The sequence below is a fragment of the Phalacrocorax carbo genome, chromosome 21, assembly GCF_963921805.1.
Source record: "Phalacrocorax carbo chromosome 21, bPhaCar2.1, whole genome shotgun sequence".
Classification (NCBI taxonomy): Eukaryota; Metazoa; Chordata; class Aves; order Suliformes; family Phalacrocoracidae; genus Phalacrocorax; species Phalacrocorax carbo.
Window position 1 is genome coordinate 1118883 of NC_087533.1, and position 14681 is coordinate 1133563.

General features: G+C 52.1%; 1 protein-coding gene across 2 annotated transcripts in view; it reads right to left on the reverse strand.

The window, feature by feature from the left end:
• The window catches only part of KIRREL3 (kirre like nephrin family adhesion molecule 3), a 347109-nt gene that overhangs the window by 34148 nt on the left and 298280 nt on the right, over positions 1-14681 (reverse strand). For both annotated transcript variants that reach the window (XM_064470894.1, XM_064470893.1), the window contains exon 7: positions 14541-14646. In XM_064470894.1, the coding sequence (XP_064326964.1) occupies positions 14541-14646 (106 nt within the window). The remainder of the gene's footprint in view (positions 1-14540; positions 14647-14681) is intronic.

Consider the following 14681-nt stretch of genomic DNA (forward strand, 5'->3'; position numbering starts at 1 on the left):
GGGCCACTTCTGTGCTGCCCATGGCATGGGAGCCTGGAGAAACCAAGGTGAGAAGGCTTCTCTCTCCCAGATGGCACAATTAAAGCTGTGTCACCGGCACAGCCTGTACAAGCTGTGGTTCATTTTGGTGAGAAAACAATGAAAATAGCCTTTTGCTTAGCGCAGTGATCAGGACAAATTGGCTGCAGAAGCGGAGGGGAACAAGTAAACAAAGCTGTTAACTTGTCAATGACTTGACTGATCAACCGTTGTAAATAGTTAAAAGCCGGCTGATGAGCCGTGCAGATAATCAATGGCGTAACGCTACGCACCGCAGCCCCAGCACCGGGCACGGCCGGGGTTTGCAGCTGGAGCTGCAGGAGATCCAGCTGGGAGCGTGCCGCGTGGACCTCTGTGCACGCCGGCGCTGCAGGATGGCCACGGACCCCACGGGTGGCTTGGCCGGGGGACGGCGAGAAATAATACCTGCTTGGTGCACGTGCACCCCGCGCTGGACCACGTGCCTGCGTCGCTGATACTCGCAGCGCTGCGGTGCAGGCTCTAGAGGATTATGGATGCTGGCTTTTGCAGCAGGGAGGTGATGGCTGAAGCACAGCCCATCGTGCCCCCCTGGCTCCCCCCCCTTGGCACAAGGGGCTGGTAGGGATGCTCATCCCCTCTGGAAAGGAACTGGAGATGTGCTGATGGAAAAGCTATTACTATTTCAAAAGAAGAGCACAAAACGTCACTGGCTGGGTGACTCCTTCTGCAAATCGAGCTGTTTTTCTTGACAGATCAGAATAAAACGCAGACGTTTGAGATCTGGCAGTCTTTCAAACCCGCTGTTTAAAATCCCCCCTCCTCCTCCGCCCCCTCAGACCAGTGCCCTGTGCACCAATCCTGTCCCCCTTACTCCCTCTTCTGGTGCTTCGCTTGCCAGGACAGATGCTTTTCTTCCCCTCCACTTTCACAAGTCTCTTCTTCAATAACTCCCCTCCCCTCGGCCCCAGGGTCACGGGATCGTACAAAAATGGTACTTGTTTTCCCAAGTTAAAATTCCTGATTTTTCCATGTGGAAAGTTTAAAACCATTCAGCTGGGCCTGAAGAAGGCGGCTATGGCAGCCAGCTGCCAAAACTGCTTATTCTGGGGAAATACTGGGGATGGGAGTCACCCCCTAGCCCTGGATGAGCTTGGAGGTGTCACCTCGCCTGGGGGGATCTTACCCCTTTGGCAGCGATTCATTTCTCCTGCCTACATCATCTTGACTTACCCCGCCACACAACAGACATGACTAATAGCTTAACTATTATTTCTTGCGCGGATCGGGTAATCCAATTTCGTCACGTGGTTTGTGTTTCCTCAAATCGTTTAACGGGATTAGTCCTTTCTGGGGTCTTCCTACCACACTCCACCCCCGTAGCAGAATTTCTTTAGTCAGATTTATGGATGCTGGCACGTCGAAGCACTAATTCTCCGCTGTGTTTATCCTCCTGCTTAGTGCAAAGTGAATCTGTGCTGTGAAACTGTTCAAACTCGCCTTTCCCTCTACTACAGCTCTTATTTTTCACCTAAAAAACATCACCCATGCTTGTGCCCTTTACAACTTTACACCTCGCCGTGCAATTCCTTTGGGGTTTGTGGGATAAAAAACAGCGGTAAATGGAGACAGAAAACCACAGCCCTTCATCAGCATAAGAAATCTGCTGCCAGAGGGATCTCGGAGCCTGCACAGGGCTGGGACTGCGTGTTTTGGATCACTGAAGCTACCAAATCTGCACGCTTCAGGGCAGAAGCGATGGGCATGCAGGCAGGAAAGGCTCCTGCCTTCCCAAGCGTGGGATTCATGCATGGCCAGAGAGCTGCTGGGTGGCTGGGGCTTTTCAAAGGGTTTTCTCTTTCTTGGCTGACTCCTAAAGCTCCTCTGAGGTTTTGACCCGGACTTGATTTCGGGATGTTTTCAAGGGCTTTGTGGTTTGATCTCTGCAGTGCGAAAGGGCTTAAGCACGCACCAGGCTGACCTCTTGCTGGCATGAAGAGAGGAGACAGACCTCGGGACAGGTTTATATTAACTCTTCAAGGAGGCTGACCAGCCTCGGATGTGCCAAACAGCCAGCCTGAGCCAGCTCCCTCTGACTTTCCAGCCCCAGCTCCGAGCAAACTCCCCCTAAACCCCCTTCTTTCCCCATGACAGCTGCTGTTGCCATCCCATGGTTCAGGCTCCCTATTTAGGCTCTATCTGTCTGAATTTTGGCATGTCCTCAGGTTGGCGTGAGGCACAGGTCCTTCTCTGGCAGGTTCCTTGGCCAGTCCTGCCAGAACAGTTAATTATTCAGGGCCAAACTGTGTCTAGATCAAATAATTCAAGTTAGGATTATCAATGGAGGCAACTGTGCGCGGAGGCATGCTCCCCAGGTGAAGATGGGTTGAGTCCTAATTATGTGGGGATCTTCTTGCAGAAGATGTCAAGGGCAGCGGCTTCTGTGTAATCCAACATGTGCTCTGGCTGGCTGAACTGCAAGTAACTGGGGGATCTGACAACGCATAAGGAGGAATAATAAATGAAATATCCAGAAATGCATTCCCTCTGTGCCAATGCAAATATATAGGCAATATACAGGTGAAGTAGAATAAAACTGCAAGTTCACCAAAAGATCTGTTCATCTTTTTTGGTATGAAATTCATCCACCCATCCACCCATCCACCCACCCACCCACCCACCCATCCATCCACCCATCCATCCATCCACCCATCCATCCATCCATCCATCCACCCACCCATCCATCCATCCCCAACCTTATGCTCAAGTCACTGTTCTTGGCCAAGCCTCCTGAATCCCCTTACATCACCCACATAATGACACCGCTCTTCTCAGCCATGTCATGAGAAAATAATCATACTGGTTGCATACTGGTACAACAGCCTGACCCCTAAGAGCTTCGCGATTATCTATTGATTTCTGTATAAAACAGCAAGAAATAGCATTTTGAGAAAAGAAGTCTCCAAAAGTAAAAACCATTAAGTCCTTAATTACACACTTCAATAGCAAAGCAGAGCTGAGCAATAAGCATTGCTTTATGCTGCAAGGACAAATGGCCTTCTAATCCAGGGACAAGAGCTTGCGTTTCTCCTTCGCTTTAATATTTGCCAACAGCTTCCAGAGAGTTCGCATAGGAACAGAAACCCAAGTGTAACTTCGAGACCTGAAGTCAACAGAGTTACTCCACGATCTGATGCTGGAGGAGACCAGAATCCTTTTTGGGTCTTTCTGGGATGGGCTTTGCAAGGCTACCACAAGCAACCATGCCACGACAGCTTCGTGCCAGGTGGAGAGGTGGCTCCCGCTGCACAGCACGGCCTCGCCGCAGCTACCAAAGTCATCCCAGGTTTGCAGAGGGAAGGCTCTCCTGCCAGAAACTGCCCCAGCTCAGCTTGTGCCAACTTTTCCCTTGCTTTGCCCTAGATTTGCTCTTTCCCAATCAACCCAGCCTGACTCCCCAGCTGAGCAAGCCTGTGCGCCATTTGCCCGAGCTCAGCAGCAGATCCACGTGCCAACAGCCTACATATGGCAGGACGAGCCCTCTGATTGCCAGTGTCCAAGACCAGTCACGTGTACTGGGGAAATTACCAGGACACATGTTCGTGGGGGCGAGTGGGAGCCAACGGGTTTATTTTGGGACGCCAGCGTCCACTGGGATTTCTCATACTCATGCCACGCGTGTTGGCCTATATTTTGTAGCTATCCTGATGGCTCTTTCAAGCAGAGACATTTCCAAGGACGCTGCTTGGGGAATTAGTCAAATGAACAATAACTGATGCTGATTGCAGTCCCCAGATCACCACTGGTTTACTGGAGCAGAGACGGTGACAGGGAGAGAAGTAGATGCTAACAACTTCGTCCTCCATTTAAATCCCCAACCCAGCCCCTGAAAACTGCAATAAAGGAGCAAAGAGGGAAGCAAGAAGTGAAATCCTTGAGCAAAGCACCTGCAGGGCCGAGGCAGGTGCAGCTCCCATCCCCATCCCAGGTCCTTCCCGCATCCCCTGCCTCATCATTCACACCTTGCTTGTCCCTGGCAACGTTCCTCACCCTCTGGCATGAGAGCAGAAAAACCTCAAGCAGAGCTGAAGGCCTCTTAAATCAACGTATTTCCCAACTCAGAAGCTCTAAGAGGATTCATTATTTATATCGCAGAAACACAAAAGCTTAGCATATTTTAAACTGTCTGAAACGACTTCAAGGCAACTCTTCCTCTCTCTTCTTTTTTTTTTTTTTCACAAAACGCATTGAGATGTCTCCGAATCGAGTGGCAGGAGGAAACTCTCTTTTTCTTCCGAAAGAGAAAATAAGATGGAGGGATTGAGGGAGAGAAAGAAAAAACCGCCTGTGATCCAGCTTAGGATCAGCAAGGAACACCCGTCGGGGGATGTTCCCTGTAAGACGCTGGAACAAGCCTTGACAAACTCCTGATGTCGCATGGAGGTTATGGCAGTAGGAGAAGGGAAGGAGGCATCTCTGCTACTTCACAAGTACAAGCACACACAGCCATATCCTTCAGAGGCAGCAGGAGAGGACGTGCTGAGTGTTGGGTGTCCTTTTTTTTTCCTCCTTCTCCCCCTTTTTACATTTTCAATTTAGTCACAGCATCTCTAATTTCCTTAGATCTGAAGCCACCTCGTGAGACTGGAAGGGAACGATATAGAAGAAAGATGAGGGGAAAAAAAACCACCAGTAATCTTGTAAAAGTCAGTTTTGAAAAATCAATTTTCTTGTGTGACAAGATTTGCTTAAGGCTTTTCGTTCTGTGAAATCAGCCCATCATCCTGCGGGAACGCATGAAGGAAGTGGCAAGTGTGGTTTGGAATAACTCAGATTAAAGACTGCTAAATTAGGCTTGAGAAGCTGCCACCTCTCCTTGCAAAGGGAGAGGAGATCTGGCTAGAGGAGCCAACGATGCTCCCTCCCCAGTCACCTTCCCAGTCACCTTCCCAGTCACCAGGAGGCTGTCTCAAAGGAGAGGTGACCAACGAGGCTCGGGAAACACAACCCTCACTTCTCTCTGAACCCTAGGGATGTTTAAAAGAAGCATTAGCAGCTTTGCTTGGAAGCAAACCGTAAGGTCTTTGCTAGCACCCAGGGGTTTGGGTGCAAAGTTTGCTGGAAATGAGAGGCTTTGGGGACAGCAAAAGACTCTGCACGAGCAAAGTCTTGAAGACCTGTGAGGCCGCCAGCTCCTGCCCCAGGGGATGCTCTTGGCAGGCTGGGGATGGCCACAACCGTGGTGCGCCCCGTGTTTCAGTGAGCCCTCCTGAAACGCACCGGCGAAACCCCTCTGCCACCCCCTCCACTGGAGAGGCTCCGTCCAACGCTGCAGTTTGAGCTGGCTGCTTCATCGCGCAGTTCGTTGGGTACCTTTAATCATTTTTACATCAGGGAGCAGCGTTCGAGAGTACAAAGCGCTTCCCCCCCCCGTTTTTCTTTTCCTCTCCAGCTATCAGACTCTACGCTCTCTCCTAATTAGTCTGAGCTGCCTCCGAACATCTCCCACCCGCTTGTTCCCATTACCCTGACAAGCCAGGGAGCGGGAAGACAAATCTCCCTATCCTCACACCTCCATGAGTGAAGGGAGGCTCTTCCAAGCCCGTCTTCCCAGTCTCACCTGGAGCCGTGTGCCTTGGCGGAGCACCCGCAACTGCCCAACGTCGCTGCAGGGGTATTTGTGCTTTTTATTTATTTATTTTATTTTATTTTATTTTATTTTATTTTGTTTTATTTTATTTTATTTTATTTTATTTTATTTTATTTTATTTTATTTTATTTTATTTTATTTTATTTTATTTTATTTTATTTTATTTTATTTTATTTTTGTTTATTTTTTAAAAAGCCCTGCCTTTCCCTTTCTGCCTGTCACCCAGCCACACTCCGCTCCCTGTCAGAGGGAGCTGGCAGATGGGGCTGACGCATCGCAAAGGAGATCTGAAGAATTCATTCCCCGTTATTTTTTTTCTTTCCCCAGCTTTCATTTTCACTTCAGAGCAAAGGTCCACTTGTCTGGGAGGAAGCTACAAAGACAAACCCAGGCAGGAAAACAGAGATAGGCTGGAAAAATGTTACAGTGCTGATAACTTGAGACCTCTGTGTGCTTTGCATTCATTTCAACTCCTGCTTTTGCTGCATTTTGCTATGTCTATAAATTAGATTTATTCTGTTGCTGCTGTGAAATGCCTGCGGGCCCCTTCCCCGCGTCGGCGTCTCTTGCCTCCCTTGCCGAGTTTGGCTGCGGGAGGCAGCGGGAGAGGTGACAGCCCTGCCGAGGGATGGCATGTGGACTCGCAGCGTCCTGCCACTGGACAGACGGCAGCCTCGGCCGTTGCAAGGAGGGAGCAGATGGGAGGAAGGCAGCAAAAAACAGGAGCGTGGGGGGCCGGAGCTTGCACGTTAGCGTAAATGAGCAGTTTCTCCAAGCTGGACTGAAGGAGGAGGATGGTTTGGGGTGCGGGGAGAATGTCTAAGCATGCCAAGAAACGGCTGCAAAACCAAAGTGACCGTTCCACCTGAAGATGCTGAAATGCCTCTTGCCAGGACCGGACGCCTGGTGAGCTGCTCCCAGGACCAGTCCCTCTGCAGCCGCCTGGCCAGCAGCGACCCTGCGGCTCTGCAGGACCGTGCGGGGCTGCCCTGGGTCCCCTTGCAGCCCCCGGCAGAGATATCTGGGTATTTTTCCCCTGCGAGTGTGATATGGAGCCTGGTGGATGTGGGGGAGTCTGCCCATGCGCCCACGGACTTCACACCTTGTCTGCAGTCGCTGGCTGCTCTGCAGTGTGTTTCAAACCCTTGACAGGCTCTTTTAAATATTAAATAGAGATTTGATTGTCATTTAATAAGAGCTTAATATTGCAGTTCCCCCTTCCTTGGCAGAGACTGCTGGGGAGACAAAAAAAGTGCCAATTAGGTAGTGGTCTCAGTCGTCAGAAGCTCTGGGGAATGCAGGGTACAGGGGGGATGTTCACTTTTATTCTGGGCCTTTCATGAACGGGCAGAAGAAAGCAAGCAACATACCAAACACACCAACTCCCAGGAGGCGTTTTTCAAAGCCATCTGAATTTCATATTAAAATATATTCAGGTCTTATAGCGCCAGAACAGGGAAAACGTCCACTGCTGCGGCTTGGCTGTGGGCAGTGCCAGGCGTGCCCATTAAACGGATCATTTGCCACTTCTCTGTCTAAAGTTGCCAATGAAATACATCGCCCTGAATCTCTTCATCAGCTTCCCACGAACCAATAATCCCTTCTGGCCTTTACAGCCTACGGATCTGTGAACATATTCTGCAGCAGCTAAATGGAAGAGGCAGGGACAACTTTGGTGTCATGGAAAAGCATGAAACTTCAAATATGGCCTTTCACCCGGGAACAGAGGTGTTGTGTGCCTCCAGAAGCCCAGCTGACCGAGAGAAGGAGTCAAGGTGAGCCAGCTGGAAGAGAGGGATCCGCTCCCAGTGCCTGGGGTGATGACTTCTTCTGCTCAATGGTCTTGGGAGCAGGAAACGATTCCTGTGGCTCTTCCTTCCCTAAGACCTGGATTCCTCAGCTCTGCAGATGAAGAATGTGGCTTCATCATGGCCAGCCAAAATAGGATGCATCCATCTATCAGCCCAGCTGTCCTCACTGCCTCAGCACGGGGGTTGACTCCCTTCACTTGAATCCTGCTTCGGACGCGTCCCTGGGGCAGCCCTCTGGCATGGGGCGACCTCACCTGAACAGGTCTGATCCCTGAGGAGGGAGCACGGGGAATTCGGGTTGGCAATCCCGGGTACCACACACAAATCAGTGACTCGCTGACCTTCACTCTGAGCTTCATCTGCTACAACCAGACACCTAGGGCAGGGGCCAGCTCTTCCCTCCTGCCTTGGGGATCTGTTTTGGAGAAGTTGGGTCTATATGTTGAGCCCATGACTGGTTGATGACTTCTAGCAGTCAGTTGGCCCAGCCAGCCACATTTACCGGCGCAGTGAAGGTACAATGATTCACCCCAGCCAAGCAAGGGCTGGCTCATCCCCTCCTCCATTCCCCATCCCTTTGATAAAGCTCTGCAAGTCTTCTGATGCTCCCGGCTTCACCTCTCTTCCACCCAATGTCACCCAGCAGCACGCACTCTTATTGACCGGCCCTTTGCCATGCAGCAAAGCAATGCCAAGGCACAAGGGAGCTGGTTCGAGCATCTGAGCAAACTTCCAAGCCAGTGTGGTGCTGTTTCCAGCAGGGCACGGGGCACGTGCCCTCAGAGGACTTGACTTATCCATGGCAGCTCGAAAGACCTCGTGAATAGATCTGGTAAGAAGCCAGCAGGCCCCAGAATGGTGCAGACGAGACCCAAATTAAAAAGAGCAGCAATGCTCTGTGGAGTTTGAACTTCTCTAAAACATAATGTGTCCGTATCCAGGGAAAAACTGCCTCTGAGATGGCACGGTGTAAGACAGGCAGGCCAAAGCACAGCTGATGTGTATCATTATTTTCTCCTTCTCTTCTTAAAGCTCCTCAATATCAGGTGCAATTTTTCCATATCTACCTGGATCCCAACAGACCTGCCACTTTCCCCCACCCAGGACCCGCAGCCAAAATGTTCGCAGACCTGTACTTGGGCATGACGTACCATCCTCGGAGACAGCAGATCTGCTGAAGGTGCTTGGGCTCCTCATCCGCACGTCTCCCTGAGGCTGGGTGGGGAATGCCCACCCTGCATCCCAGCCAGAGGCAGGATCCTGTGGGGCAGGCTGGAGGAACGGGCCTGGCACGGGGCATGACTGTTGTTGACAGCAACAAGCCACATCTTTTTTGTTTTCCCCTGCGCAAAGGCAGAGGGAGGTGAGGACACTGTCTCCCATCAGGTGCATTCCGGGGGTTTTCAAGAAGGTTTTTTTCTACAGACCGGAGCCAAGTGAGCGAACAAACAACGCTCCTGCTGTGAGGCGAGCCATGCGCTGCGTCGGCGATGACGGTGGGGCTGAGGACAGAGGGATGCTGCGGGCTGGCCCTGAGCTCTGGCGCAGCCTGACCAGGCACCCTGTGATCCAGGAAGGTGGTGTGGCTCAAACCCCGACCCACAGCTGCAGTTGCCCAAGCTGCTTGATGCAGGAAGATCTTCACCAATATTTGGGCAGACAGTGCCTTTGGCCTCAGCCCAACAGGGGAAGGCAGAGCTTGCCTGGACCGCACAAAATGTAGTGCCCCTTCTGGTACAGGATGGGAGAGAAGTGGTGTAGCACCATCCCCTGGGTGGCTGTTAAATAAGCGCTTCCCAGCTCCTCCTGACCTTTGCTTTTGCTGCAGCATCAGCTGCATCTTCTGCCGTGTCCTACACCATTACAGAGCGTCGCGCATGTTGTTCACGGCTGCCGCACTCAACGCCGGAGCCAGACACCTTGCAGCAGCTGGGAAGGGCTAGCTTTCTTTCCACCTATGTCTGTTTGTCTGTCCGTCGGTCCCACGCCTTCTTTGGGAAGTGCAATGGTCCCCAGAACTGCAGCTGATGCTGGAGGGCGGCTTGAAATGTCCCCCCACCTCCGTGACTACACAGATAACGTTATTTGCAAAGGTCTTTGCTAGCCTTGGGGGCGAGAGCGCTGTATCAACGCGCGAGAGTGAGATATGTATTATTGCCCTGCCTGTACCAACTCCCCATCGCTCTGCAAAAATAATCATCATTGGAGGAGCCCAAAAGGCTGAGGGACTCTGCCTTTTGCAATATTAAACTTTCCCATTTTCTTCTGCCACTTTAAAGATTCTCTTTCTTACAGCGAGTGATAAATAATAACAGCAAAAAAACACCCCACAGACACACAACAGACATCAAAAGCCAAGAGAAGATTGGCAAATAGAGAGATCTGAAGTGAGCAAAGAGGAGGCCTGGTTGTGAGTCAGTTCACGTAGCCCCGACTTCTGTTGCTTTCCATTAATTTTACCCGCCATCACAGGTGGCAGAACAACGGCGACAGCTAATTACTCTCTCTCGCTTTCCCTTTCTTGCCCGTTTGCTTGCAGCAAAAGAAAGTCAGTAAATTCCCAAATTCCCCCCCTCCCCATCCCAGAATCGTCCACCGAGAGGCAGAGGCGTGTGGGAAGCGTGTTATTAGAGGAAGACGAGCGTGCAATTTGCCCGCACATATGCTCGCTGCCTGGTGGAGCCGTTCGCTGCCTCCAGCCTGGCACCGTGGCGACGTGACGCTCTGCCTGCAAACGAGCTGGCAGAGGCAGGCAGCGGCTTGAGGCAAGGGGAGAGGAAGGGGCAGCTTTCCCCCACCGTCGCTGGGACACCAGGGAGCCTCTTTGGGCTTCCAGCCCGATGTCCGTGGCGCTAAAGCAGATGGGGACACATCCATGGAGGTGCTGCCAAGCAGCTCAGGTCCCCTCGAGCCTTTCTCGAGGAGAAGATGCTGCACCGGCAGCAGCAAGGAGCTGTGCACCGGCACTTCGGTGGGCTGAGCTGCTCTTTAGCTGCAAAGGGAACATGCTCCCAGGCAGAGAGGGGATAAACCCAGCCTGGATGGGATGGAAGACCCTGTAGAGGCCATGCGATACAGCTGTGCAGGGGTTGCTCTGCGTGGTGAGAGGGAAAACATGCAAATGAGCAAAACCCCTGCTGCCAGGGTTAATTCATCCCTATACCAAAAAAACCCCACTCACGCCTCACTGTGACACCTTGCCAGCCCTCTCCCTGACTCTCCCCAGTCACTTTTGGTGACACTGGCCTGCCCCGTGTCCAAAAGCGAGTGACAGCCCAGGTGACGTTGCGGGCGAACAAACCCCCCTGGGGAAAAACATGCTCCTCGTCAAGGAATCGTGGCTGCCAGCGAGGGAGGAGGACTGGGATTTCAGCTCCAGGGTGTCCTCAGCTAAGAAGAGGAGCAGGGGAACCACGTCTCGCTGCCCCAGCCCGCCCTCAACACCACAAAATGCCAGCAATCTTAGGGTAGAGGGGTTGTGGCTTTTCCTCCGGTTAGAAAATGCCACTGAGGCCAAACATTTCACGGAAACCTGTCAATTTTGACAAAATGTCATTAAATCCCCCCCCAGAAGAGAAGATGCGGCGCAGGCTGTAACTTTCCACTCTGGCTCTGGAAGCAGATTGCTCCGAGGTCTCCTTTCTAACCTGGTTTTCCTCGCATTAAAAACCACACGTATGTGATGTATTATATAAGGGAGCACAAAGAGAACCTCTTAAGGAAAAAGCAGCTGCCTTGATTTTATCAAAGCTATGTTCTCTGTGGGGGTTTAGGTGGGGGCAGAGGGAGATTTTCATCTCCTGAGAAATTTTGTTGAATTTTCCTTCTTTTCCCTTATCACCCTAATGAAGAGAGTCAGGGCTCTGTGCTTGAAACCCCAGGACCGGCTTAGTGGCTTCTTTCGAACGAGCAGCACGGTTCACAGACGTTTCCCAGCCGAGCATCTTTGGGTGAAGCCTTCGGGTGAGATGTTTGACCTCGCTTGCTTTTCCCAGCCAGAAAAACCCAGCATGCAAACGTGATGCAAAAGTTATCGCCCCTTGCAAATTCAAGCAAGGTGACGGCTTGCTCTTGTATTCGAAGCAGGGGTGGCCCTGTGGAACTGGCTGTGGATTTACGCCCAGAAAAGGGGATTTATGTTGTTTAGTCATTTTTCCTTTGTGTTTGGAGCTGTTTGCTGACAAACATATTGGGAGGTATTAAAAATAAAGGTTGGCTGAAGACTAAGATCTGGTATCTGTGTCTGAAGATGAGGGAGGTCATAGGAGATATATTCTCTCCCCAGGAAGGAAAAAAAAACCCAAAACACACTTTCCCTCTATTTTTTGTTTTTAGGGCAGAATGAGTTCATTTTCACCAGCGACGGGGTCCCAGGTGGCCCTGGGGATGACACTGAGCTCATGTTCTGCCTTTTCACACCTCCAAGTACCTCAGAGCTGGGGCTTTCCATGTCCCACCCCTTTACCCACCTTCCCTCCTAGTCCGTACCAAGGTGCAGGGGGCTCCTTGCTTGGATGTCCCACTCCAGAGGACTCCAAGCTTCGGTGCTGAAACATCTGCTGCCTTTACATAGTTAGTGAAGGGCTTTGGGATCTTTTGGAAGGGGAATGAATCCCTGCTCCCAGTGATTTAGAGCCATTAAGTGGAAGGAAGCCCCTCTGAATCCTGCTTGCTTGTCGCAGTGGTAGGGAAAAAGCCTTGTGCGATGCTAACATGGAACAGTTAACAGGGAACTTAAGAAATGAGAAACACAAAGTGCTTAAATTTTTCATGCCCTGGGTGCCCCCCCTCCGCAAATCCCTTTTATGAGAAAGCATAACCTGAAAAAAAAGTGCAATTAATTTTGATAGTAAAAGCCATCATGAAATGAGTCCTGAAGCGCTTTGCAGCAAGGCAGAAACCCCAGTGCTCAGGAACAAGGGGGACACGACATGTGGCCTTGGGATGGGTGAGAAGGAAGAGGGCTGCGGGCGGCATTTGCAGCTACAGGGGACAGCAAAAGCCCTGCGCTAGTGAGCCAGCGCCAGGGATGGGAGCAGCGTGGCGGATCCATCTGCTGTTTGGTGGAGATAAAGTAATCCAGCGTTGTTTTGGCCAGGGAGAGCCACGTACCCAGAGGGTGGAAACACCCAAGAGGAAGGAGAAAACCCAGATGGGAACCTTCAAGGCTGCTCCACTGTTCAGGGGATCAGCCCGGTGGGGATCTGGGGATGATGTGAGAGCGCCTGTTGCTGAGCATCAGGCTGGATGCCCTGTCTTTGGAGCAGAAATCTTGCCACCGCCTGGTTCCTCAGCCAAAGGTGGCTGTTTTGCCTTTGACTGTAGCAGAATCGATTGACGTGGGCGTAAGACCCACGTGGGATGTTTGCCCAGATCCTTCCCCAGATTGTCACGCACTTCGTTTTCCTCCTAACTGTAAATATGAAAACAGGGCTATTTGTATCTTTGACATTAATTGACTTCTCAAATTAATAACTCCTCTGTGTAACTAGGAACGCAATTATTGCTTTGTTGTGCTGATAGCAGATATCCAGCCAGAAGGAATCGTTCCTACCAGCAAACTCGATTGTACTAATTAAGCTGTACGAGCCTAACAGGAGGCGGGTCATGGTAACCTGTCCCCGGAGGTGCCTCCTCTGTTATTATCAACTGACGCTGTTGCAAACCCACAACTGATTGCACGCCTGCGTGTGCACGCTCGTAACTTCAAGGCAGGAGTGACGAGCAGCTGATCGCAGTGGTGGCACGGGGGTGACCTGGTTGCTGCGTGATGTCTCCACGTGGGCTCAGACATGGGCCCTCCTGGCCAAGAGCCGGAGCCAGGAGGCCGAGCACGACGCCCTCCTCTCCCGAAGTGTGATGACCCCTTTCCATACCCATATTTTTGTCTGCTTAGATGAGAAAACTTTGTGAGAAGAGGTGTTTTCTAATTCTAGCAGCCCTCATACCCATAACCATGAGCCCACGGCAGCGACTCTGCTTGGTGCAGAGCCACTGCTCACCTTCTGCAGTGAACAAGACCGACTGAACGCAGCGCGGTGAGCAATGGGCCTCGCTGCTGCGGGATACGGCTGTGGTCGGAGTCGCGCTCTGCCATCCCTGCAGCACCTTGACGCGTACTGATCAAGATTGGCTCGGGACTGCCTCGGCGTAGGGGTGCAGGCGGGGAGCCCCATGCACCGCCTTCATCCCAGACCTACTGCAGCTGCGAGCGATGCGTTTTTCTCCTCCTGTGATTCTCCCCGTAACGCCAAACAGCCCCTCAACCGCTCGTGCCCTGTTCCGAGCCCACCACGGCCAGTGGAAGACGCCGGCTAGCAGCGATGATCCCACCCACTCAATGAGAACGTCCCACTCAAGGATACCCCATCCCCTGTGTCCCCCCACGTCTCCAGCCCAGACGCCTCTGCTCTGGTCTCTTCTGAGCTCTGCTCTGCGCTGCTGGGGTTAGAGAAGCTTACGGCGGTTGCTTAAGGGTTACACGGAGACAGCAATGGAGTTGTATTGTTTAAATCATAAAAGAGCACGCAAAAAAAAAATTAGGAATTTTCCCATAACAGACTTTTCACTCGGCACGCTCTGCTCGTTATGTCCCCAAACAGATGGCTCTGCCAGCTCGGTGCCAGGCCTCTTAATCCACTCCAAAGCGCCAGTGAATCTCTGACTGAGGACTTGCTGCATGCAGCAAAATGTAGCAGACGGCCTAATGCGGAGGCAATTGGAGCCTCTCAACGTGTAACAACATCATCAAGGCAAGAGCAGCGACGGGGAGCCATCGGAGCGGGGATGCTGGGAAGAGGACCGCGCCACAGCAGGTCTCTGCTGCTCTGCGGGGATCAGGGGGGCCTGGCTCCAGCCATTGCATCCCCACAGCCGGAGGACAGCAGAGGCCACGGGGATGAGCTACCACAACCACCAAGCAGTGACAGACACGGGAGCAAGTGGAATATCCACCAGAAACTGCGGCTGGAGCTGCTGAGCGCTCTTGGGTCACCGGGAGGAAATCACTTTGCACGGCGGGGACGGAGGGCGGGAGCGAGAGGCGCAGCGCCGGCGCTTACCTGTACTGGGTGACGGCAGGGTTGGCCTTGGCGGAGCAGTGGAACTTGACAGTGTTATCCTCTAGGACTGGCTGTGGCTCCACGGACAAGTTCACCAGGGGTGGGTCTGCAAAGAGACAGCGACAAGCCCGTGAGCGACCC